This window comes from Petromyzon marinus, chromosome 43 (genome assembly GCF_048934315.1).
Source record: "Petromyzon marinus isolate PM22_M1 ecotype Great Lakes invasive population chromosome 43, UKy_Petmar_22M1.pri1.0, whole genome shotgun sequence".
NCBI lineage: Eukaryota > Metazoa > Chordata > Hyperoartia > Petromyzontiformes > Petromyzontidae > Petromyzon > Petromyzon marinus.
The window spans coordinates 1576448-1601709 of record NC_133709.1 but is presented as its reverse complement, the minus strand read 5'-3'; the positions used below and the strand labels follow the sequence as shown (position 1 = coordinate 1601709).

At 54.0% G+C, this 25262-nt stretch overlaps 1 protein-coding gene across 1 annotated transcript in view; it reads left to right on the top strand.

Annotated features, from left to right (window-relative positions):
- INTS1 (integrator complex subunit 1) overlaps positions 1–25038 on the top strand; it is a 35116-nt gene extending 10078 nt beyond the window's left edge. The window contains exons 14-47 of the mRNA XM_032970272.2: positions 507–682; positions 816–912; positions 1510–1601; positions 2095–2155; positions 2547–2744; positions 3152–3281; positions 3714–3929; positions 4409–4558; positions 4940–5155; positions 5877–5981; positions 7686–7850; positions 8287–8398; positions 8919–9077; positions 9313–9459; positions 10309–10407; positions 10991–11115; positions 11887–12213; positions 12800–12950; positions 13104–13247; positions 13709–13898; positions 14329–14473; positions 15389–15519; positions 16122–16209; positions 16750–17066; positions 17861–17996; positions 18798–18931; positions 19096–19294; positions 19825–19952; positions 20580–20695; positions 21584–21694; positions 22575–22645; positions 23300–23391; positions 24209–24318; positions 24442–25038. Coding sequence (XP_032826163.2) covers positions 507–682; positions 816–912; positions 1510–1601; positions 2095–2155; positions 2547–2744; positions 3152–3281; positions 3714–3929; positions 4409–4558; positions 4940–5155; positions 5877–5981; positions 7686–7850; positions 8287–8398; positions 8919–9077; positions 9313–9459; positions 10309–10407; positions 10991–11115; positions 11887–12213; positions 12800–12950; positions 13104–13247; positions 13709–13898; positions 14329–14473; positions 15389–15519; positions 16122–16209; positions 16750–17066; positions 17861–17996; positions 18798–18931; positions 19096–19294; positions 19825–19952; positions 20580–20695; positions 21584–21694; positions 22575–22645; positions 23300–23391; positions 24209–24318; positions 24442–24557 — 4954 coding nt within the window. The 3' untranslated portion in view covers positions 24558–25038. The remainder of the gene's footprint in view (positions 1–506; positions 683–815; positions 913–1509; positions 1602–2094; positions 2156–2546; positions 2745–3151; positions 3282–3713; positions 3930–4408; positions 4559–4939; positions 5156–5876; positions 5982–7685; positions 7851–8286; positions 8399–8918; positions 9078–9312; positions 9460–10308; positions 10408–10990; positions 11116–11886; positions 12214–12799; positions 12951–13103; positions 13248–13708; positions 13899–14328; positions 14474–15388; positions 15520–16121; positions 16210–16749; positions 17067–17860; positions 17997–18797; positions 18932–19095; positions 19295–19824; positions 19953–20579; positions 20696–21583; positions 21695–22574; positions 22646–23299; positions 23392–24208; positions 24319–24441) is intronic.
- Positions 25039–25262: the final 224 nt, after the last annotated feature.

The window sequence follows — 25262 nt, the reverse complement described above, 5'->3', positions numbered from 1 at the left end:
TTCCTCACAGTCATTCGATGGTACAATTTAACCTCTTGCACGTGAACTTATCTACCCTGTTTCACTTATATACACTTATATACATATTGTCTTCATTGTCAGCTATTGGATATTTCCTGCTGTTTGAAGGACTCTCTCCACTGTCTTCATCACTCATAGTACTGCGATGCCACAATCCATCTGTTCCTGCACGTGAACTGGCATTGTTCCTGTGGCTGCTATTCTCCCTCCAGTCTTGTCCACCAACCGTCAATCCGAGGTAGGACATTGACATATCGCTAGAAGGGTTCTTCTGGCAATTTGTCAATTTCCTATCTCCGATTTGTGTTTCATCCCTGATCCGTGTGTTTTTCTTCCCATCTCTGTAATTCCTATTGTGCACCTCTCCACACTTCCTCGTGCACTTTTCCAGCTTTCCTTCCATTTCCTTTTTCTCGGCGTCCTTTCTCCCCCCCCCAAAAAAACAAAAAAACTATAACCGCGGCCCTCTCTCTCCGCCGCCGCAGCTTCTTCCTGCGGCTCTGCTCCGAGGTACCGCTGCTGGAGGACACGCTGATGCGCATCCTGGTGATGGGGCTGTCGCGCGACCTGCCCCTAGGCCCCGCCGACGCGATGGAGCTCGCCGACCACCTCGTTAAGCGCGCCGCCGGCGTACAGGCCGAGGGCGCTCCTCCCTGCGCACGTACGTACGCAAGAGCACGCGCGAGCGGCACGCGTGACGCACGGGCACGCACGAACGCCGCACGCACGTCCCCTGCCTCGTCGGCGCCCCCCGCCGCGTTGACCCCCTGCGTTGGCGCCGTGTCCCCACGCAGACATGGACGTGCTGCACGTCGACAGGATCCAGCTGCTGGAGGCGGTGCTCAACTTGGCCACCTACCACTACCCCGAGAACATCCACCTGCCCGCTGGGTACATTCACGCGTGTCCGCCTGCTCGCTAGCGTCGTGGCCACCCCCCCCACCCCCCCATCCCCCCATCCCACCATCCCACCCCTACCGTCTGATTGGCTTCTCTTTGGTCTATATAGTAAGAGTTGATTTATCCGGTGAAATTGCAGGACTATTTGTTTTTGCAAGAGAGTCCTACATCGAGATGTTTGGCTTAATCCGTTAAGTTACATGTTGCATTGTGCGGGAGGAACCCCGAAGTAGCTGGAGAAAATGCGGCTACTCCAGAGGAAAAGATGATCTACCGAAAGGTCCGCACATGGGCATTTACAACCCATTTTCTGTACCTACCTCGCAGCTTGGCGGGTTTGGGAGTCTCACAAATCTCTGCGGGATCCAACAAACCTTGCCTCTAAAGTGTTGTGTCACAGGTGTACATAGCCACCACTAGCAAGTGTCATGTGACCTGTCCAGACTTGACTGGGCCTGTGGTGGTATCTCTGTACTGAGACTCCCCTGGCTCTCTCCTTGGCACTTGCATTTCCTGTATCTGTCAAGTAGATCCCTCTCAGTGGGTGACACTACCAACGCTGTACATCGTTCTTGTTGTGTGCTGCAGGTACACCCCCCCCACCCTTGCCATCTCCAACCTCTACTGGAAAGCGTGGCTCTTGCTGCTGGTGGTCACTGCCTTCAACCCACAGAACATCGGTGCGGGACGCTTTCCAACACCCTTTGCGATGCGTGACGGTGGTTGTGGGTGCGTGGACTCGTCCTTGAAGTGATTTCCTGCTCAAAGGAGCCTTGAGATGGAGCTCATCCCCTGTTTACAGTCCTGAGTCAGTGGTGGAAATTCCACATTCCTATGGCAGGAGCGAATCGATTCATAGAACTACCAATGTTGACTTCCCCAAAAAAAAGTGGTACTCGTTTCATTCGCCCTCGAGAGATGATTTGCGAGTGGAAAAAAAATCTCAACCTGGACGTGAGCCACCTGATCAGTTATACGTCTACCTGGTGGGATCACGTGGGGCGACAACAACGGTGTCTCTGCTTGGTGTTTGGCCACACCCTCCCACCCCCTTGTGTGCCTTGCTAACGCCACTGCTTGCACCAATAGTCTGTGTAGGCTACACGGAGGGATCTTTGTGTTTACTTCTGGGCTGTTTCCAAGCATCAGCGGCGTGCGTGTGTCTCCGTGCAGGCCAGGTGGCCTGGGAGGATTACCCCACGCTGAAGATGATGATGGAAATGGCTATGACCAAGTAAGACTCTTCACCCTTCTGCCAAACACAACCAGTTGCCTTTTAATTAGTTAATCAAAGGAAGACACAACCCCAAAGACAACATGGAAATCAAAAACATGAAAAAAATGGATTCTGTGTAACATGTTCCAACATACATATCTTTAATTAGCAGCAATGTAACATTCCAAGCCACACGACAAGATGCGATGGCGCACGGTGAGTTGACGCCACACCGAATGACATCATCGCCTCGGGCCAACAGCCTCGCTTGGCAACCCGTGCGTTGTCCGCACCGTGCATGGCCACGGCCGTCGCGCGCGGAGCGTCTCGACACGTGCAGATCTGGACGCGTGCGCGGGAGGCGAGCGTTTTTCGCGCGCTCACGCTCGCGCTCTCTCTCCCGCCGCAGTAACTACGCGTTCCCGCCGTGCACCGTGGGGGACGAGGAGTCGCGGGCCGAGCTGACGGCGCGCGAGCTGCAGATGGCGCAGGTGGAGCGGCAGGACATCCTGCAGTTCGAGAGCCACCTGGCGGCCGCCTCCACCAAGCAGACAATCACGCAGGCCAACAGCCTGCTGCTGCCCCAGCTCATGACGTTTGACCCCCGGTGGGTGGCCTATCCTCTCCACCCCCCCACCGCCCCACCCCGAGAGCTTGGGCGTGTGCTTGTATTGCGTGTGTGGGTGTGAGAACAGAGGTATTTATGTGTGTGCATAGAACTCCTGTCGCACCGTACGTAGCCAACCGTGCTAATCGGAGGTGTGAAACTTTTTTTGAGACTTTTTTCCAATTTTTTGCTTGTGGTCCCCGATTAGTTGCATAATGAAACCGATAATCACCAGAGTAATGGTTTACTTGAATAATGATATGGCTCTGCTCTAATTATAATATGCTAACTGTTGACTAGGTTGACTTGGCCTATGTTGGGCACCTGGTGCTCTGCGTTGATACCCAGCGAGCTGTTGCCTCTGTGTGCGTGGATGTGAACGGGCGCTGACCGTGTGTGTGCGACAGCGGCGTGGCGCGGAGACCTCCGGCCAGCGTGGTGGAGCAACTCAAGGGCCTCAACCAGAACCTCAAACTCGGCCAGCTGCTCTGCTGCAGTCGCAGCCCTGACTTCCTACTCAGCATCATCCAGAGACAGGTGAGTGAGTGTGTGTTTGCATGCTTGCGTGCGCTATGAACCCAGCGACCCGAGTTCGATTCCCGCTCACAATCAATAACAGTGGCGAATCTTTGAACTGGGCCTCCTCCAGGTCGACTCGGCCTCAAATTAGTATCTGGTGCGGTGTGTAAACATCGTCACTCGGGAGACGAAGGCGGCCGAGCGTGGCGATGTTTACACATCGCACCAAGTACTAATTTGAGGCTGAGTCGACCTAGGGGAGGCCCAGGAACGGTTCAGATAACCCTCACCGGTGTTGGCCTTGAGCAGGAATCAAACTCGGGTCGCTGGGTTCGTCGCGCATCGCACTAACCGCAACGCTACTGCATTTGCCACCGCCACAATCGCCAGTCGCTGACGACACTTCTTTGGGGGCCGACTCGGCCCAATGGCCTGTGCGCACGTGAGCAGCAGGGCTCGTCGCAGTCGATGCCGTGGCTGGCGGAGCTGGTGGAGTCGAGCGAGGGCTCCCTGGACATCCTGCCCGTGCAGTGCCTCTGCGAGTTCCTGCTGCACGACGCGGCGCAGTCGAGCGGCTCCTCGGCGGACGACGACGACTCCGGGAAGGCTGGCAGTGGCGCAGCCGAGGGCAGCGAGAGCAAGGAGCGGCGGGCGAAGCGTGCGCTGGTCGGTACCCACCCGCCACCCCACCCCCGCGTGGACGTTTGATCGCCCTCACTGGCATTCGTGCATTCTGGCATGTGACGAACACGATTGCCGTTTTTTATAAATTTTTATTTTACCAGGAGAGGCCCCACTGGGCCATGTTGCTCTTTTTCATAAGCGACCTGGCCCCAAATGATAGTTCAACGAAGTGGCTTATCATGTGGAAATGCTTAGCAACCAAACACTCTAAACGCGTGATGTTGATTCTAAATGTGGAGGGAAAAACCGGAGGTCCAGAAGAGAGAGACACGCAAATTCCAAATATACAGCAGACGTCAGGGTCTGGATCGAACCCACGACCTTCAATCGCTGGTTTATTTGGCCCCGGTTATTTCTCAATGTTTTTTTTGCGCAAATGCTATCGCCGCGCGTGGCCAAGTCCTCACGCTCGCGCGTGCCCTCTGACCCTGCCCCCGCCCCCCCCACTGTCTCCGCTGCAGAAACGGCGCAAGCAGAAGCAACTGCTGTCGCGCCTGCGGGAGCTGCTGCAGGGGCCCCGTGCCGCCGAGCACACCACTACCGAGGTGTTGGACTACTTCCTGCGCCGCCTGAGCTCGCAGCAAGCGGCCGCGCGCCACCTCGCCATCAAGGCAAGACGCCGCCGCCCGGTTCACCTGTGAACACTCAGCCGCCTAGACCCTACCGCTCGCCAGCCCCACGTTCTTATGTTTATTATTAGCTCACCGGCCCCAGAAACCTAAAGCTCTACACGGCCAGCAATAAACCGTAATGCTGGTAAAGTAATAGATGACGGTTAACACGTTTCTTGCACTGGGACTGGCCACTGTTTCACCAGCAGCAACCGCACCTCCGATTGGCACGGTTGGCTACGTACGGTGCGATGGAACTTCAGCATACCATACGTGCATACAATCGAACTTTGGTTGACAGACGATGGGAATCCCAAAGTGGAGTGTGCGTGACCGGTCGTTGTTTCGCTGCGCGGTTGGCCCCTCCGCGTCGGCTCGCAGGGCCTGGCGATCGTCCTGGGCACGGAGACGGAGCGCTCCAGCGTGGGCGAGGACGCGGACGCGACGCCGGCGTCGGGCGAGGACTCGCGGGGCAGCGACGCGGGCGTCCCAGCCCAGCTGCTGCTGCTGCCCGCGTTCCGCTGGCTCCTGCGCGACCTGCCCCAGCTGCCCCTCTTCCGCAGCGTGAACGCCATGACGCTGCACGCGCTCATGCAGGTGAGCGCTCGTGTGACCGCAAAGCGAATCGGACCGCGGCTACTTTTGGCGTTGTCCATTCCGCCCAGGCGAGAGTCGCATTCCTTGCGTTTAAGGCAACGGCTAAAACGCCGTAACAGGTGAGCCCCATAGTGAGACGGCTACGGTCTTCCATCCAACGGAGGAGGGACGGCAAAACTACGCGAACTCTGTCCTCAAGCCTCTCTCGTCTTGGCCAGCAGACCTCGACATTGGCATTTAGCTCCTGAACGTATTACTACCATAGGAAAATAATATAATTCGGTAATTCGCGCCAGGAAGTGCACTACGTTTCACGGATGATTGCAGTCTCACGTAGTTTTTCACTAGGGGTGGGGACGTTGCTTTGGAACGCAGTGGTCCGCTGGTCCAGAAAGGTTGGGGAACTGCTGTTATGGACAATATACAGAACAATTGAGGACAACATTGGAAAAGTTAAGCTGTGCTATTGAGAGAGCCTGGCGTTGCTTCTCATCCATGCTCTGCGGGTGCTCTTTCTCCCATGCCCACCCGAAAAGCACGGATGGCTACGTACGGTGTGAAAGAAGTTCTATATATACATACGTGCTGTGGAGGTGTTCATCACACAATAACAAAACCAGAGTTTAAAGTCCTCGAGGAGAAAAGTGGATTAAAAAATCCGAACGCACTCATGCCCCCCCCCCCCACCTCTTGTTTGCCGTGCCGTCGCTCAAACGGCCAGGCCATCCACGTGGAGACCGACCCGGACGCGGTGAGCGCCTACCTGCTGTACCTGTCGCAGCACCTCCCTCTGGACGACCAGCAGATGCACAACAGCCTGATGCTGGTGAGGGAGTCGCTCACGGTGGCATTCTCACAGGAAGCTTTTGTGTGAATTCATTCTTGTAGTGTGGTTTAATTGTTGTGGGTGTGTAATCTGTATATTGGTGTGTATGCCTACACGTATATTCCTTTTGTTACTATGTGTGTGTATATTGTATGTATGTTGAACGTCTTTCGCGTTGTACATAGCCAACCGTGTGTATAAATGTGCTTGTGATCTGTATGCCGGTGTATGCCTTCGACACTTCACGTAGCCTCAAAGTGCACGTGGCCTGGCACAGGTGCCGTGGTGACGTTACCGTCACTTAGTGGCGTGCGGCGAGTATTGGTATTGGTGTGTGTATATTCTTTACATTTGAGTGTGTGCGTGCATATATTGTATGCGTACATAATAAAGGGCGTTGGGTATATATACCTAGGCTTCGGCAAGGTAAGGTAAAAGGTAAAAACAACGAGCCTACCTTTACCCTACCTTTTACCTTACCACAATACAATCACTCTACCCTACCTTTTACCCTTCAACAGGTAAGGTAAAAGGTTAAAGGTAAAAAGCAACGAGCCTACCTTTACCCTACCTTTTACCCTTACCCCATACAAATTACCCGATTACAGGGTAGTTACTGGGGTACTACACATGAAAAAGGTTTATAACAGGTAAATGCTAGGTAGAGTGCTTTATTCATATAGAATACTCTCGATTATTCCAATTTTACACGCTTTCTTTAAACTCACTCTGTTGTATCCTCAAATCTTGTAACTCAATTTTAACCCACTTCCCAATGTGGTTTCGACTGCAAACTTGGTATGCTTATGTCATACTTATGACAATATTATATTCTATCATTAAAAATAAAATAAAAATATTTTTAAACATTATTTTTTATGTTATGTTTCGGCTTGGGTCTAATTGTCCACCTTCAACTGACGTTGACTGTAATTGCCCACGGTCCCTTACATTATGGCGAGCTTCGGGGCCACTTCCTGAAGTCGTGGAGTTCTGCCATTACTCGTAGATTTCATAACAGCGTGTTTTTAAAAAAGTTTTTCAAGAATATCACTTATTAAATGGAGGCCACGGACTGCACCACGGAGCTTTTAGCGGTAAACAAGGCACCGTATTTACCGGGTAATACTTCGTGCTACCTTTACCCTACCGGGTACTTCTTCCGAGCTACCTTTACCCTACCCTTTACCTTACCCCTTGACATGTCGACACATTTACCCTTTTACCCGGTAAAAAAGGTAAATTACCTTACCTTGCCGAGGCCTATATATACCCGCGTGTCGGTATGTGATATTCGTTGCGGGTTGGTGTATAGTGTACATATGTGTATGTAAAATGTACGCAAGCGTATATGCCTGCGTGCGTCTGTTCATGTACGTGCAGCGCGTGTGCGTAATGTATGTGTAGTGCTAATACTTACGCGATCCGGGGGTAGAAATACCCACGGGATCCCAGGTTACTGTTAAGATGACGTCACGAAGGACAGGAAAGAGGAGGCGTGAGAGAGAGGGAACGCGCACGGAGGGAGTGGTGACGTCACCGGATGAGGCTGGGCGATCGTGGCGCTTCCTGGCGGGCTTCGGAGTGGAGTGGTCGCACGCTGCGTGAGCTCGTGCGGAAAACAAAGAAGAGTGTGTCGTCTCTATCTGGTGGACTCATTGCATACGTGTGCGCGCGTCTGCACGTGCGCTTGCTTGTCGCCAGGACGTGTCGCACCTGATCGTGGAGCGGACGACCATCGTGAACCACCTGTTCTTCGAACGGACGCGCTCCACGCAGGCCGAGTCCGTCCTCTCCGCGCTGCTCTTCGTCTTCAGCACCTACATGCGCTGCGTGGTGCGCACCAAGGAGGAGGAGACGTACTCGTGGGTACGTATGTGCGCGCACGCAAGCGGAGATGGCTATCCGCCCCGTCAACCTTTACGGACGGTTGGGGCGAGTGCTGTTAGCGAGTCGCACCGATGGAGGCTGGCACGGCGCACGAGGGGGTGGTGTGGCCAGGACCGCTCCTGTTGGGCCCCCCCCCCCCCAAGTGGCTGGTGTATACACACCGCGCCAGTTACTCATTGGCATGAACGTATACAATCTGTATATCAGAATCTTTCTTTCGACTGGAGGAATCCGATAAGCTTTGCAACTCTTTCACAAATGTCCAGTATGGGCAAACCATATAATTGAATGTTTGCATTTCGATGCTCTTATCTTGAGCTTGAGAATATATTTTAACCGATCGATGGACCGTGAGGTGTCTGCTTGCCCCGCGGTACGAGCGCGTGCATCTGCTCGTGTTGTATCCGTCCTGCAGTCCGAGTCTCAGGATCAAATCTTCATCCGCTGGGCGTCGGGAGAGACGGCCACCATGCACATCCTGGTGGTGCACGCGCTGGTCATCCTGCTCACGCTGGGCCCGCTCGACGGTACGCACACACACACACAAGAGACAAAGATGCCCCGTGTAACCTTAACAGGTTGTTGGGGCAAGTCCTGTTAGGGCGCCATGGCGGTGAGATGTTAACTACCTCGCCTGGTATACAGGAGGTCGTGGGTTCAATCCCGACCCTGATGCCTGCTGCAGTGTATTTGGCGTTTGCGTGTCTCTCTCCCCATTTTCGCGTGGATTTTTCTCTGGGTCCTCCGGTTTTTCCCTCCACATTTAGAAATAACATGCGTTCAGAGTTGATATACATTTCCACACGATGATAAGCCACTTCTTTGCGATATCATTTGTGGCCAGGTCACTTCTGAAAAAGAGCTATATAGTTCAGTGGGCCTTACCTGATAAAATAAAAATGTTTTTAGTGAACACCTACGAAGGCCAACATTGCACGTGTGAGGTGGTTGGTATAGCCGGACTGCCCTGCGTCTTCCCCAGTGGTGATGTTTATAACACCGCACCAGGTACGCGCTTCAGGCTGTTGTTCTGCGTGCGGCTCGCAGGTAACGGCGACTTTGCGTACCTGCTGGACGTGTGGTTCTCGGACCGCCAGCCGCTGCCCACTGCCTTCCTGGTCGACACGTCCGAGGAGGCGCTGCTGCTCCCCGATTGGCTGAAGCTGCGCATGATTCGCTCGGAGGTCTCGCGATTGGTCGACGCTGGTAAGAGATACAAAACATAGATATACACGTGTCTTAAATATTGAAAATACAAAAGAACTAACAGCTCTTGCAGATGCATGTCTCGGTCGACTGTCCCGGATTCACTTGTTGATTGATTTTAGATTCATAAGGGGGATTCTTCGTGTCTGTGTATGTGCAGAAGTGTTTGCGTGTGTGTGTTGTGCATTGTGTGTTTGTTCAAACTAGTGTGTGTTTGTGTTTGCGTGCCCCACAGCCCTGCAGGAGCTAGAGGTACAGCAGCTGATCCTGTTTGTGCAGTCGTTTGGCATCCCCGTGTGCAGCATGAGCAAGCTGCTGCACCACCTGGACCAGGCGGTCACCTCTGACCCCTACACGCTCGAGCACAATATCATGGACAAGAGTGAGTAGAGGAGGGTGCGGGCGCTGCTCCCTCCGATCGCGACCTCTGTGAGTGTGGACCCCATGGTTGACAGGAGGCAACAAGGGAGTCCACGGATGCCCGTAAAACTCTTGCCGATTCCAGATACGAGGAGCTATGCTTGTTATCGGTTTGTGATTCTTTAATAGATTCCTACGCTCCCGATGAATTTGATCATTTAACGATTCATCCAAATCGTGCCATGCAAATGTTCCCTTCGGGATAAAGGAACGGACGAACAAGACAAATACAGCAGATTATTGAGTTGGCTCGTAACCCTGATTCGTGACAATTTTTACATGCTTGGCAAATGTTTTAATTCTTAACGTTTTAGTGTTTACAATTGGTCAGAGCACTGACCAATTGAGCTCACTGTCTTAGCCTAGTCGCGAAGGATAACGCGTAAAAAAAAACACTTATTAGATTTGTTTTTTCACTTAATTCGGTTAACTCTAACAAAAAAATGTGGTTTGACTCGCATGCGACAAACATCTCACTAGCGGGGCACATAGTAAAGTGCAGCGCCTCTCGCATGAATGACATGTCATGGGAAAGGATCTCAGAAGTAGTTCTGTGCTATTGTCTTCTTTGGGCCATTCCCATCACGACATCAGTGACTCGTCTTTTTTGTTTCTGTTTGCTTCGTTGTTGGACTTGTTTTTTTAATGCTTTTGGATTTTGTCATTTTTGGCGAGCCCCAGGGTCACTCTTGCGAATGGGGACTATCCCTCGTCTCTTTGAGCTCTCGCCCGGTTCGACGGAAAATAAATCTAAACGAGCGTATAGTGCAACGAGCGCGTGCGTGTGGCGGCGCGTGTGGTCGTGGCGCAGACTACATGGCGCAGCTGGTGGACGTGCAGCACGAGCGTGGCGCCACGGGCGGCTTCGCCTTCCACAGCATCCTGGCGGCCGCCCCCCTGCCGCAGACGGGTGAGACCGCTCGCCATCTGGGAACTCTCGCGATTGCCATCGCGCCCGCGTCACCATCTGATGACGCAGCGGCAGACACACCCCCCTCCCCACTCCTCCCCCCTTGAAGAAACAAGCGGCCACGTACCAATTGGGCAGGTTTCTCAAATCGCCGTCCGTCTCTGTCCACCCAGGAGTTGTAAATGGGTACAGCACAAGGACAGTCTGCCGTCTGGTCGCGTGCGGGTGCTGCCACCTCCTGGGAAGACGCAGGACTGCACCCCCCCAACTTTTTGGCTAGTCATTGCTGGTGGCCCTCAGCGAGAATCAAACTCTGCTTGCCGGTTTCGTAGACAACACACAGACGGTCAATGCATTGCGTGCTTGTGGATGCGCTACGTTGCAAGCTGTTTGGAACGCTCTTCCGATATTATGAAGCCACGTTTAAATCTCGATTGAAAACAAATTTTTTCCGTCACCGATTTTTGTGTGTTAGATTGTCCTTCCCCCGCACCTCCGATGACCGCTGTTGGCGATGTTACGGCACGAAAGAAGTTCGGCATGCGTACGTACGTAACCTCTCATTGTGGCCGCTGCATTGTAGACGCGCTGGACATGAAGAAACCTGGGACAGGGCCCTCGTCCGCACGTGCCGACGCGGTGCAGCCCTCCTCCCACCGGCCCCTCTTCATCGACCCAGACGAGGACGTGACCGCCGTGCTCCTTCAGGTGCCCGCCTCTACGCCCGCCTGGCAGGGCCTGTCACGCCTCTCGGAGTGGGAGGGGGGGGGGGAATTACAGCTGCAGGTGAAACGTACCGTTGCCACCAATCGGTTTTCGGTTTTGAACTAAACTAAAAACTATTTTTTATTTACCAGGTAAGGCACACCAAGATATACGGCGACCTGGCCACATGATCATTTGTGGCCAGGTAGCTCATGATAGCTCAACGAAATGACTTATGCGGAAATTTATAGCAGCCAAATACTCGAAACGCGTGATGATTCTAAATATGGAGGGAACAACCGGAGGACCAGGAGAAATATCTATGCGACCACGGTGAGAACATGCACTCCAAATATACATGCATTGTGGTCGTGATCGAACCCACGACCTACATGCCCGGGGAGGTATTTAACATCTCGGCACATGCGGATGCTATAAAGTAGGTTTGTAGCGAGCCATCAATATCAATTCTTCCACTCGCAATACACGTACAGAATCGTGCTTTTGGATATATATATAATTTGCCATTTTTCTTTATGATATGCTAATTTAGGTTAATGGGATGAAAAGAATTGTACAAATCAGACCGCACACAAACAAGATGATGAAGACAAGCCAAACATTAAACTTTTTTTAGTTTATCTTTATTTGTGACTGTAACCACGTGTTCCTCCTCCGTGTCTCCCTGCACACACACCACACACACCCTACACACACCCCACGCACACACCCTGCACACGCACCCGCGCACACACGCACACCCCGCACACACAGATCTTCCCACCGCGGTGCGAGCCGGGCCTCGGCGACCCTGCTGCACGGCAACTCTCACTCGCCCTGCAGAGGTCGTTAGCCAAGGAGGCGGCCACGGCGTCGGCAGCGGCAAACTCGTCTAGAAGGACCGGCGGCGGGGCGGATCCCGTGACCGCCGGTGGTGCCGCTAGCAGTGGTGGCGCTGGCGGTGGCGGCGGCGTGTCCTTGCGCATCCTGCAGGCCCTGCAGAGGATTCTGGCGTCGCAGCACCGTGCGGCGTTTGTCGGAGCCGTGTTCCGCCTGCACAGCCCCGCGTGCCAGATCCTGCGCTACCTGCGCCGCTTCCAGGTGCGCTGTCCCGCCCGGGCAACCCGCGTGTGCTCTCCGTGCGTGCGTGCGGGGAGCTGTGATGCCGCGGTTAGCGTACGCTATGAACTCGGCGGCCCGAGTTCAATTCCCGCTCTCACGGCCAACAACAGTGGCAAATTATCTGGGCCTCCCAAGGTTGACTCTGCCTCGGATGAGCACCTGGTGCGGCGTTAGCGAGCGACTTTAAAATTTAAGATGCTCGCTAACAGCACTTGCCCCAAAAAGTCGGGACGGACTATATGGGGAATCTTTTCTATGTCGGTAATAATTATTATCGCAGCACCAAGAGTGACTAGAGTTATGATGGTGATGCAATATTACTAAAAATAACAATTATGATAATATAACAATATTTCTAGTTGTAAGATTAACATCAAAAATAAATTCAGTTGCATATGCAAGTGGGTAGACACACGCTCTAAGTGGTGTCGCGGAGATGGTTGAGTGGGGACTGCCTGTTGCACAAATTGGACAGGCAGGCCGGGTCTGTGTTGAGTAGACACTGGCAGGTGGGTCGTGGCCAGAAGGCGTTGTGGTGGTGATGACGGTTGGCCCGGCCCTGCAGAAGGAGAGCGGGGACGGTGTGGCGAGCGCCCTCTTCGCGGACGTACTCCTGCAGCTGCACGCGGAGACCGGCGCTCGGCAGGAGGGGCCCCTGCACTCGCTGATTGCGTCGTACCTCGCTCACATCGAGCAGGACGGCACGCCCGCACAGCGTACGGCTCGCAGCACCGCACGCCACGCGTCCCCCATCATCGCCACGCATCGCAACGCCGCACCACGCGTCTCCTGTTTGCTTCTTTGTCTTACCGTCGGTGGGCGTACGTCTGCCATGCCGTCGCTCATAACCGCGTGTGTCGCGTCCCCAGCTGCGGTGGCGATGGCCCAGCTGCTGGAGGCCGCCCAGTACGGCCGGGACGCGGCGGCGGTGCTGGCGCGCCACGGCAAGGCGACGGTGCGGGCCCTCGCGGCCTCGCCCCGCGCGGCCTGGGAACCACGGCTCTTCCAGGACGGTACGGAGGGAGCAAACGGAGCGAGCGAGTTTGCCACGGTCAGAATGTGTAACAAATTCATCGCGACGCGGTCGTACTGGGCAGTGTGCACGAGGGATAATTAAGTTAAGCGCATCATTGTGACGTCATGATTTCGGATAAATCGTAAATCATTTTTGGATCCTCTGAAATTATCACTAATTCAATACATCGGAGGACAAACCCATGTTGGAAAGCGTTATAGAATACCATACATGTGCACGATTTTTCTTGTTTTATAATCAACGTATCATCGAACTCGTGTCTAACGTAACCTCGGTGTGTACCTACAAGAGACCTCGGGAGCTCGGTAATTGCCACTTGTGTCGCACTCAGACGTTTGTTCATCACGAGCGGTGACGCTTTCATCCCGGGGTAACTGCGCGCTGCGCTTTCCTCACCATGCCGAGACGCTCGCCAATAACATCTCCGTGCGTCCGTAGTGTGCTTCCGCCTCGTGAGCACGAGCTCTCCCTACCTGGAGGAGTTTGTCCGGCGCGCTGTCGGAGGGGTGGCTACGACGGGCGTCGGCGGGGCCGGCGGCGCCGGCGGGGAGGCCTGCGCCGCCGCACTAACTCGGCTGCTCCTGCTCGAGGTGCAGAGGTCACAGGTCAAGCGGGAAAGATCGGAGAGGTGGGGGCACGGACGCGCACGCACGCACAAACACAGGGCCGTTTCTGCGAGCGTCGCTCCCCTTTGGCTCGTTCTAACACACGAGCACACAAGGACACAGATCTCCGTATAGCCTTAACAGACTGTAGGAGCAAGTGCTGTGAGCGAGAACCTGTCACACGAGGGGGTGGGTGGCCAGCATCATGCCCGACACACACACACAAGCTTGTGCGTACTAGGATCGTTATTCAAGTTGGCGGGTCCTACTCTGTGCTGAACCCAACCTTCGAAAACCTTCTTCATTACGCCCGATTGAACATTTCTATATTTGCGCCAAACCAAAAATGTACTCACGTTCGCGCTTTAAAAAAAAACGATATCAACGACGCTAGGTCGTCGCACGTGCTGGCTGGTTCGTAATGGGAGCTGTGCCGGCGCCCCACTCTGCCAGGCCCAGTGTGGAGCTGTCTCCCGCAGGGCTCTTCATCGACTGGCTGGAGCTGCTCAACCCGGAGGTGATGTCAACGGCGCCGGCGACCGCGGCGTCCGCTACCACCCTGGAGCCCCAGCTGCAGCTCCTTTTCACGAGCTCCAAGGTGCGTGGGATGGCATAGAGGGTTCGTGACGCTGACGCTGCCGCCGGTAACTCTCTCTAGGTTCCTGTGTGTGGATCCGGGCGGTACCTACAGTGGAATCGGTTTCAAAGTTAATTTGGGGTTTCTCCAACTGGGCGACCTCTATAAATAACGACGCGGTTTAAATTTGTGTGTGCTAACGGACACGACTCCCATCATGCCTTGCGTGCATGGCGTGTGACCACCACATTACATGCACAATGCTTCTCGGTCTTGTATAAACCACATACGTGTATCCATGTCATTGCTTAGACCAGGGGTGGGGAACGTCCAGCCCGCGGGCCGTGTAAGGCCCGCAAAGTCATTTGGTCTCTGACCCTGCCAAGGCAACCGCAGGCGGGACTCGAAATTCAATAAATCTAGGAGCAAACCTGGAAAAGCAGTTGCTAGTAGCAACATCGTCAATACCAGCTAACATCATCACACGCCTCACCAAAGAGAAGCAGTTCCAGCCATCACATTAGGGGTGAGTTAATAAAATGTTTGACCAAATATAACAGGCTAATTTTTAAGTTGATAATTTTGTATGGCCCGCAAATGATGTTATAAATATCCAAAAATGACCCTTGGCAGAAAAAAGGTTCCCCACCCCTGGCTTAGACCATCAATTCACAAGGGTTAAGTGTGGCCGTCCTTTATATTTGTTTCCAGGCTGCGCACATTTTCCTGCTCTCATAAGTTTTCTAATTTACATGAAATGGTAGATTTCAGCAGATTAGCATGAAGCATTTACCTTGCTATTCAGCTGTGCAGTTAGGAAACCCTCGAAGGGATGGTGTCAGACGATGCCTACGCCTGTCAATGAACGTACCGTCAGCCGTGCTGCGGCAGGGTTGATGACGCTGCTGATGACGTCGTGCTCGTCGCTGTGTGCAGAGCGAGAGGGCGGACGGCGTGGGGATGTCCTCCTTCCGACTGCACCTGCTGTCGCTGCTCACGCACCAGTCCAACTGGTGCACCCTGCACCGCACCGTCGCCGCCCTACTAGCGCCCGCCTCCACCATCAGGTACCGCTCTTTCTGTATCGGGGGTGGGGGCGCAGTGGAGAGCCCACTGCACGACAAACCCCCGCGATCTGAGTTCGATTCCAAGGCGCTCAGCGTTATCGTCAGTAGCGAGTGATATCTGAATCGGTCCTGGACCCCACCCATTCTTCGCTAACAAATACTGAACGAGCGTGGTCAAGTATGGTTGAACACCCCGTAAAAGCCGACATGGTGTGCGCAGGCATTGGTCCGGCTGTGGCTTGATGGAGGGCTACTTTTTTACGATATTCATTGTATACGGATTCTCGTTTGGTCAATTTTGTATACTCCGTTAGCCTAACTGTAACATTAGCATATCTTGTCCTTAAATTAAAACACATTGCTTCTTGCACATGCCATTATGCATGGATAGTAAGCCTTATGGATCGACATTTAGTGATGCTTCGTTACATCCCAACACTGATAATGATGATGACTACAATGATGGCAATTATGCCGAAGATGATGATAATAATGACCGCGATGACAACAATGATTATAATCATTACGACGATGATGCTGATAACGATGGTGACGATTATGACAACAATAATGATGATGATGACAATCATGCCGCCTGGCAGTTACAGTGCTGGTGCGGTGTTGGACTTCCTCTGGGCCTGCACACGCATCCCACGCCTCTGGCAGGGCCGGGACATCAAGACACCGCGGGTAGGCCCGGTCGCATCACCTGAGCCAGAGGGGACGTCGGTGGCCAGGTTAAACGTCCACGTTTACCCAGAGATGCGCAACCCAACAAAATTAACGATTCTTCTCCCGTAGGTGTGTACCTACTCGGGAAGTGTTCCTCATTTTCTGATTAATCTGGAAAAATAATCGGAAAATCAGACCTAAATACGAAATCTTGGGTGATCAAATAAATGTTTCCAGATTGATCAGGAAATGAGACGTCACTACCATAGCATCACTTCCCTGAAGAGGGGTGGTTAGGAGATGGCAGGACACCCAAGTGGGTTCTTGAATCAATCTCTGTGGAGCTTAGAGTTTTCCACTCGTATGGATATATTTTTCCAATTTCCCCCCACACTAAAGACATGAAGTGAATGGACCAGACCTACCATGGCAGGACCCTTCTGGAAAAAAACCCTCGCGTGGGTAAATAAAGGACAATCTAATAATTTAACAATATTTAACCGAGTCATGTGACCGCTAATGCCCCACCCCCCCCCCCTTCATCTTTCCCCATTGCAGAAGCGCTCCGCGGAGCGCGTGCTGCGGCTAACGTCGTCGCAGCTGCTGCGCCTCGTCGACCTCATCGTGGACGAGGCGGCGGAGAGGGACCGCGAGGACGGCGCGGGGGCGGCGCCACCGACGGCGGTCGCGGCGGGGGCGGCCGAGGGCCCCGAGAGACGGGGCGACGGGACCGGAGGGGAGTCGCCGGGCGAGGCGGGGCTGAGCTCCATCCAGGCGCGGCTCCCGCTGCTGCTCGGCTGTTGCCAGGGCAACTCGCGCCTCCTTGCGGACGTGGCGCAGCACCTCATTGCTCGGGGCAACCAGAGGAGCGACGGGTACACCACCCGCCACCCCTCCCGCCCTCCACTACCCACCACCACTCCTTCTCTGTTGGTTTTAGTGGCTGTGCCGTGCATTGCCACAAAGGCTTCTGGCCTGTGAAATACAGGTGGATTTTATTGTAACGCATAATATGGAGGTAATACAGGACTTTGTGCTTGTTGGTTGTATAGTGTATAGCAAAAGAGGGTTGTGAGGAAGGAGGCCAATGAATGTTGCTGAATTGAAAAAAATTCATTCAGGAAGAGCAGAGAGGATCATCTTCAGTATCAAGAGATGGGTGTTTGAGACGAGTAACGTGTGTTTCTGTCCAGGTGGGAAAGTTAGATTGTAAGAAAGAAAACATGCATTTGGCATTTGCGTATGGCGGTTACAAGGAATTGCGCGGCAGATAGGGTTAAGCAACTTAGAAGTTCTGAATAGCATATGACAGCAATTGCTCCGGATTGAGAGAGTATTGTCGACGCATTCAAAAAGAAGAAGCTTGCGATGGGTGGGACGTGTGTGTAGGGTAGAGGAGGGCAGGTGACCCCAGCAGACATTGGGGTGGCACCCAGAGGTCCACGGCCAAATTGCAAAGTGGCGACGAGTTTGCGAACGCAGACCTTGGAGGGCGGTTGTCAACTTTGCAGAGCAGAGTGTGGAATCCAGCAAAAGGAAGGGAAGCGGTGGCCGCGCGAATTCTGACGGCATTGCGTTGGGATGACCCCGTGGACCTGAATGACGCTTGTGCCCAAGCTCATCCATCGTTCTCGCCGTGTGCACCCCCACCCCCGCGCGTGGCACACAGCCGGGCCCCCGGCTCGCTGTGCTCCTCGCTGCTGCTGCAGATCTACCTGCAGGCGCCGGAGGTGGTGCGCTGCGCCACGCTGCCCGACGCCCTCCTGCAGCACGCCGCCGGCACCGTGCGAGGCCGGGCCTGCAAGGTGCGGCACGGAGGGGGGTGCACGCACGCGGCTGTCCAGTGGGGCGGGGGGGGGAGGAAGTGGGGACGGTGGGGGGGGGTGCATAAGCTTCAGACGTAGATAACTTTCGCGACTGATGTTATCCACGATAAAGGTTTTTGTTGGGTTATATTGCTTAAATATAAATGTGTCGTTAAACCCACCACCACCTGACACAGACAATTAGTCAGGTTTGTCACGTAAACAAAACATGCCTATTAGTTACGAGTTCAGCACACCGGTGTGTTGGAGAGTAAACCCACAACATTTATACTTCGAGTACAATCTATCGCTGGTGATTACAACCAGCATCATCAGGTGATGAAGCTGGCTATTGCCTGATGGTGGGGGCTGAACTCGTAACTAATTGGCATGTTTTGTTCACGTGACCAACCTCACTAATTGGCTGTGTCAGGTGGTGGTGGGTTTAACGACACATTTATATTTTTAACGATCTAACCCCAAAAAACCTTTGTTATGGATAATATTGGTTATAAAACCCTACGAGTCCACATTTTCTGTACTGCCTCGTGCTGGGCCAGGTTATGGCACCTAAACCCCCCCCCCCGCCCCCCCATGGTAAGTGAGTTTTGCAACATTTGTGCGATCCGCCAATCCCCCTCCTCTTCACAGTGCTGAATTGCAGACGTGCACCATCACCGCCCGACATCTCTAGTAATTTCTGTCTATCTCGGCCAGAGCACGACAACTACTGGAGCTCACTGCGTGTGCCGGGTGCGTGTGTGTCGGGTGTGTGTGTGCCTGGTGCGTGCGTGCACCTAGCTGGACGCGGGCCTGCACCGCCTGTGCACGTTCCTGGTGGACGTGTCCGACAGCCGCGCGAGCGAGAACCGGGCCAACGATGCCAACCTCATCCTGCGCAAGATGGCCGTCTCACACCCCTTGCTGCTGCTCAGGTGGGCCTGGCCTCCATCGCCCTGCTCCCCCCACGTCGTCACGTGCCTAGCAACGTAGCATCGCGTTCTCCAAACCCAGCGCTTACGCCAAGGTGACATCTCCGTCTCTCCTGACCCCGCGCATCCCCCGCCCGCCCCCCTTCTCCCCTACATTGCCCGCGCAGGCACTTGCCCATGATCGCGGCGTTGCTGCAGGGCCGCGCTCAGCTGAGCGTGGGCCTCGAGGTGTGGCGAGTGGCTGGCCAGCTGGGGCCCTTCTCCGCCACGCTGGGCCTGCTGCAGCTGCTGCGGCCGCTGGTGTTCGGCCGCGAGCACACCCGCGCGCTGGCCGACGTCCTCGGCACCTTCGTCACGCTCCTGCAGGTCGGTCCGATGGGGGGGGGGGGCGGCTGGGCGCTTGGGGTCAGACGGCCGCGCGGTCAGTCAGGATGCACACGGGGTCCATCGGGTGAGGCCTACGACAATCAAATAATCCGAAACGCGTTGGGCCCCGTCGGATCTAGGAAGCCAAGTAACGCCAATCGTTAAATACTTGGATGGGTGGCCGCCAAGGCTTGCCCGGTGTCGTAGGCGTTGATGGGCTGCGAGTTGTTGCCTGGAGGTGGCATTGCTCGGTGTCGTCACATCTCTCTGGGTTTTTAGTTTCCTTCCACGTAAAGCGTTACAGTTCGTCAAGTGTTGGTGAGGCTTTGCCATCTCGCGGTCCATCAGACTTTTGTTTTTTATGGGGCTGTCACACGTTTTGTCAATGTACGGTGGCAAGTGCTCATACCAAGCTGCGGGTAAATTACGGTAATGCCAGCATGCTGATGACCAACGCGGTGCGTGTGCGGTGCGTGTGCGGTGCGTGTGCGGTGTGTGTGCTGTGTGTGCGCTGTGTGTGCGGCGAGCAGAACCTGGGCCGTTGCGTGCGGCAGCTGACGTCGCTGGTGAACCGGCTGGTGCAGTTCATCCACGGCTACGTGGCGCATGACCCCTGCAGCGCTCTCGCCTTCCTGCGCACCCACGCCGCCGCCCTGCAGTGAGCAATTCCCCGTGACTCTGCGATCCCCCATGATTCCCTGCGAGTCCCAGCGATTCCCCGTGATTCCCCTTGCTCCCCACACCCCCGGCAAACACCGCCAGCCCTCTGTTGTGGCCGCCACACATGGCGTTCGTACGAATGCCACCAGCGGACTTTCGTGAAATTCGTAGGACTGGCTGCGGTCTTGAGTGTGGGTGGTGGGGTTGCCTGTGGGCGTGCGCTCGCGTGTTTGCGGGTGTTTGTGCCTGACCATATTTGCGCGTTTGCTTGCGTGCTAACGTTTCTTGTATGCGTGTGCACGCGTGCGCGTTTGTGTACGGGGAGCTGCGCCACAGTGATTCGGCCACCCGAATTCGATTCCCTGGCACGTCTCGCATTCGTGACGAGTCTTATCGAGTACCGGTCTTGGGCCTCTCCTAGGTCGACTCAACCTTAAATGAGTACCCGGTGCGGTGTGTACGCAATCGGCACTCGGTGAGACGCGGGCGGCCGTGCGCGGTGCTGATCACGACACCGCTTCGTGCGTCGGCCTCCGCAGCTGCTCGGCAACAGCCCTTGTCCCCCCGCGGCGGTCAGTCTCTCTGCGGCTTTGTCACAGAAGGAACCTTTGCCTTGGGCGTGCAGGCAAGTGGCAAGCGACTACAGGGACCTGACCCAACTCAAGTCGCTGCTGGCCGGGCTCTCCCTGCCCCCGCACTCGTCATCGGGCACCGACCGCCACTCGCTGCTCTCTCGACAGGGTTTGGATACGCAACCTCGCACGTAGATGGCTGCAGCGATGGCCGCCCCGCGCGTTGCCGCGCGCGCTCTCTCTCCCTTTTAATTTGCTCGAGGGGATGGTCCTTGCCAGCAGTCTTCGATGCATCTTTCAGCGAGCTTCCTCGCGGCTTTTCAAACGTTGCGCGAGCACGTGTGCGCTCGCACACCCTGCAGTCACACACGCGCATTGACACACGTACACATGCTTTTATGCACGCGCTCAAATGAACTGGCAACATACGGTTGGGCGTCTAGATGCTATACCTTGGTTCGCCAGGAGAAGGCAGTACGGCAAAAAATGTGTCGTCCATGGGATGGAGTGTTTCCCCCTCGCATGGTTGCAGTTTCTCACGATGCTCGGTCTCCTCCCACATATAAACACGAACGAATTGGTCGATAAACACCTTCATATCTAGGGGACCGCAAAGCTTGCGGAAATGTTGGAGCCGGCTCCCTGCGTGGCTGCATTCCTGCTTGTCTGCGGTTCCTCGGGGCCCTCCCTGAGATTTGAGTGAATTCTGTGCACGTAATAAGTTGAAGTAATGATTATTATGAGTGCACGCATATATATGTGTGCGCACACTCACACGTATGCATCCATCCATCGCTGTGTGCCGGCTCCGAGTTCGGAGGTCGACTCTCATTGTACGGCAGCTCCCCTTGCTGAGTGGGGTCCACTCGTTATTGTCATCCTCCCACCAAGTCCGTCTCTGTCACCCCCTCTTGTCCTTTCGCCTTCGATTATAATCTCAAGAAGAACTTGTCTTTTGGCCGCGTGACTCTGTAACTGTATGGGTGCTGCCCCCTTCATTGCCAATGCCAGCGTCTGTGTGTGTGTCTGTATTCGTGTTGGCGTGGGTCGCGAGCAGAAGAGGCGAGCAGTGCCCTGCCGCTGGTGGGCATGAGCGCCACCCACGCGGTGATGCTGTCGGAGATGGCGCCGTACCAGCGCCGGCTCACCGATTGCCGGGACACAGAGGGTGAGCCCAGGAGGCAGCGGTGTCGATTTAAATCCACATCCAGTCCACCGCTTTGCATCAGCCGCTCTATGCCCATGTTTGAGTCTTTGTGTTTGTGCGTAATGTCGGGAGCGGTAGTGCAGCGGTTTTTTCGCAGCGCTGCGCTACGAACACGACAACCCGAGTTCGATTCCCGCTCACGGCCGACACCACTGTGACGATTAAGTAAACCGGTCCTGGGCCTCCCCTAGGTCGACTCTGCCTCAAATGAGTACCCTGGTGCGGTGTCTGGGAAGGCAAAGGCGGTCGGGCATGGGTGCTGGCCACCCACTCGTGTGTCGTGCCGGCCTTCATAGGTGCTCGCTACCAGTACTTGCCCAAAACAGTCTGTTAAGGCTACATGGGGAATCTTTGTCTTTGTAGGCAATGTGCTTACTCAACCTATTGACTGGATGCTTGCAAAATTCTGAACTGGATTTTGTCCCCGATTGCCCTGGGGTCCTGGTCACTCTTTTGGAAGATGGACTGCATCCTTTCCTGCGACCAAATCACCCTGGATGCTCGCCTGATTTTGTCTAGATCTCAAGCTCAGCTGGTTATTCCTTGGATGGGGAAACTGCCTTAGAATAACCAGGTGTTGTAGGCATTGGACTGATTTGGCGAGGAGGTGGCGGTACAGAATTAATTCTACATCTGTGCGGAACCTTGTGAGTGTCCCATCCTCATTGCTCCAAGCTTTCTCTAAATGAAGCCAAACACTCACGGAATTTTCCCAAATGTCCCTCGTGCAGACCCCTTCCGGAAGAGGCTTGAGGACCCCAGCAATGCTCTCCTGGATACGTGAATAACATGACAAAAGTATCGTTGTCCTTGAGATTCATGCTTCATTATTGTCCTGCAGATATTTTGGAAGCACTTGGCGACATTGACGAAATGTCCAGAAGGAAAGAGGAGATCCTCAAATTTTTCCAGGTAGGGACTGGCGAACAGTTTCACAACTCCCTCCACTCCTCAACTGCGTTCATTTCTTCAGGTTGCCGTGATCTGTGGTTACTGCTGTCCACCCCTCGGTGTGAAACTCCGTACCTTTGCACATCTTCAACATCAAATGCACTCTGACTTTTAAAGAAACATCAAAAGGCCTCTTATCTGTTTCGGCGGTCAGGCTTGTCGAGCAGCCCTGAGCCTGGCTGCATGCCTCTGAGTTGTTGACTTATGTCATGATTATTATCACTGCGATCGATATATCGTATAATGCAAGGTTCACGATAGTCGTATCTTCCGTTTTGCAAAATGTCATAATATTCTGACAACGCATTTCATCGACAGAAGTTCAGCAAGTTCTCAAGGAATTAGTTTTACCCATTAAATGAGCGCTTTGCAAAATGTTTCCTGGAGTCATGATGACATGCTGGTGATATACAAGTTTCAAGTACATTTTGTTTATCCAGGTGAGGGAGAACGGTAACCTGGGTCACCAAAATGACAAAAGTTAAAACATTAACAACAAAAAAAAAAGCAAATAGCTTTCAAGACAAAAACAACATCACTCGTCACACTCGCTTTTGTGCCCGGACTCTGGACTTTGACGAGCGCTCGCCAACGGCGCTGGTTTTGTGCGTGCAGGCCGAGCTGCAGATGCTCATGGGCCACGCCGATGAGGCGTGCCGTGACCTGGCCTTCACGCTCGCCATGAGGAGCGGTCGCCACAGCCCCCGGTGAGGAAGCGTCGAACACCAATGCTAACCGTAACGCCAACGCTAACCGTAACGCCAACGCTAACCGTAACACCAACTCTAACCGTAACGCCAACGCTAACCGTAACACCAACTCTAACCGTAACACCAAAACTAAACGTAACGCCAACGCTAGCCGTAACGCTAACCGTAACACCAACTCTAACCGTAACGCTAACCGTAACACCAACTAACCGTAACGCCAACGCTAACCGTAACGCTAACCGTAACGCCAACTCTAACCGTAACGCTAACCGTAACACCAACACTAACCGTAACACCAACACTAACCGTAACACCAACACTAACCGTAACACCAATGCTAACCGTAACACCAACGCTTACCGTAACGCCAACTCTAACCGTAACGCCAACTCTAACCGTAACGCCAACGCTAACCGTAACGCCAACGCTAACCATAATGCTAATGCTTCTTCCTTTGTACGGCTGATGTAGATGCATAGCAACAATTACAATTTCACATTCAGGTGGTTAAGCCAGATAACTGTGTCAGGAGTAGCCGAGTCGTGTATCGCTCACCCTAATTTGAACCCTAAGCATAACCTGAGCCATAGCCCTAACCTTAACCCAAGCCTTACCTGAACCAAGACTGTAGCTTTAAATCAGAACCCTAACCCAAACACTGACCTGATCCTTAAGCCGAAACCCAAAGTTCAACCTGAACCCATGCCCTCATTCTATCCTGACCCCTAGCTGGTTTAGCGGAGGCTGATGCGAGTAAAAAGCCACGTCGCGACGTTGACCCGCGTGTCCCGTGCTCCACCCGATACCACCGCAGCTGTGCTCCAAGCTTCCTGCCCGCGTACCTCTACTGCCTCGACAGCGACAACTTCGACGTGGTGCAGACGGCACTCAGGAACCTGCCCGAGTTTGCCGTGCTCTGCCAGGGTGAGTCGGCGCCCGCCGTTTCCCGCTCCACTCGCGCCCCAACCTACACAAACCCACGCTCCGTCCACCACGCAGGTTCAGCGTTCCGGTGTGCGTGTGCTTGTTGTCCGCTTGCGCGCGTAGAACACGTGTCGGTGGTGCTGCACCGCGCGTTCCTGGCCGGCGTGTCCCACCAGCTGGACACGAGTCCCGTGGTTGCCGATGCCCTGCAGATGCTGCGCATGGAGATCCTTGGCTGACGTGTGGGGGGGACACGGTACGAAGGGGGGGCCCTCTCGCGTGTACAGCTGCCGGGATGTCTGGTCTTTCGAGTAACCGATTGCTCTGTGGATTATCGGTTCAATTACTGGACTGATTGGTGAACACGAAAATAGTTTGGGGGGGGGGGGGGGGGGGGTGTAAGTTTGCTTTTGTAATTCTGGCCAGTCAAGTCGAAACAATGGCACTGAAACTTGTGGCTAAACACGTCTTGCGATGACAGCCAGCACGTCTCTCTTTGGCACGCTCTCTTCCAACTTTCTTGGCTCAAGTCTGTGCCCTGCTGCACTCTCTCATCCTACCGTTATAATTTGTATATAGCTAGGCTACTTTGTAAGAAAAATTACTCAACCACATCTCATTTTTATCGGCTTGCTTTTGTAAACACGGTCCTGTGTGATAGGAATTTGTGGAATGTTCATAAATTCGGTGTAAAAAATAAATGTGAAGTTTTGCTTAAAATGTGGCCAACAATATTTTAATGATAGGGTCATATATATATAAAACATTAATGCCAGGTGTGTTTAGAATGAGAAAAATATTATTTCATTTGTTTTTATTGCCCAAGAGGGCATAGGTTTCAAATAGATTTTCGTCGACATATGAACTTTGTTAATTTAGTTTAATAATGTAACCTGGGTGGACACGAAGCCACGCATCTCACAATGGTGTTATTGTCAACACAA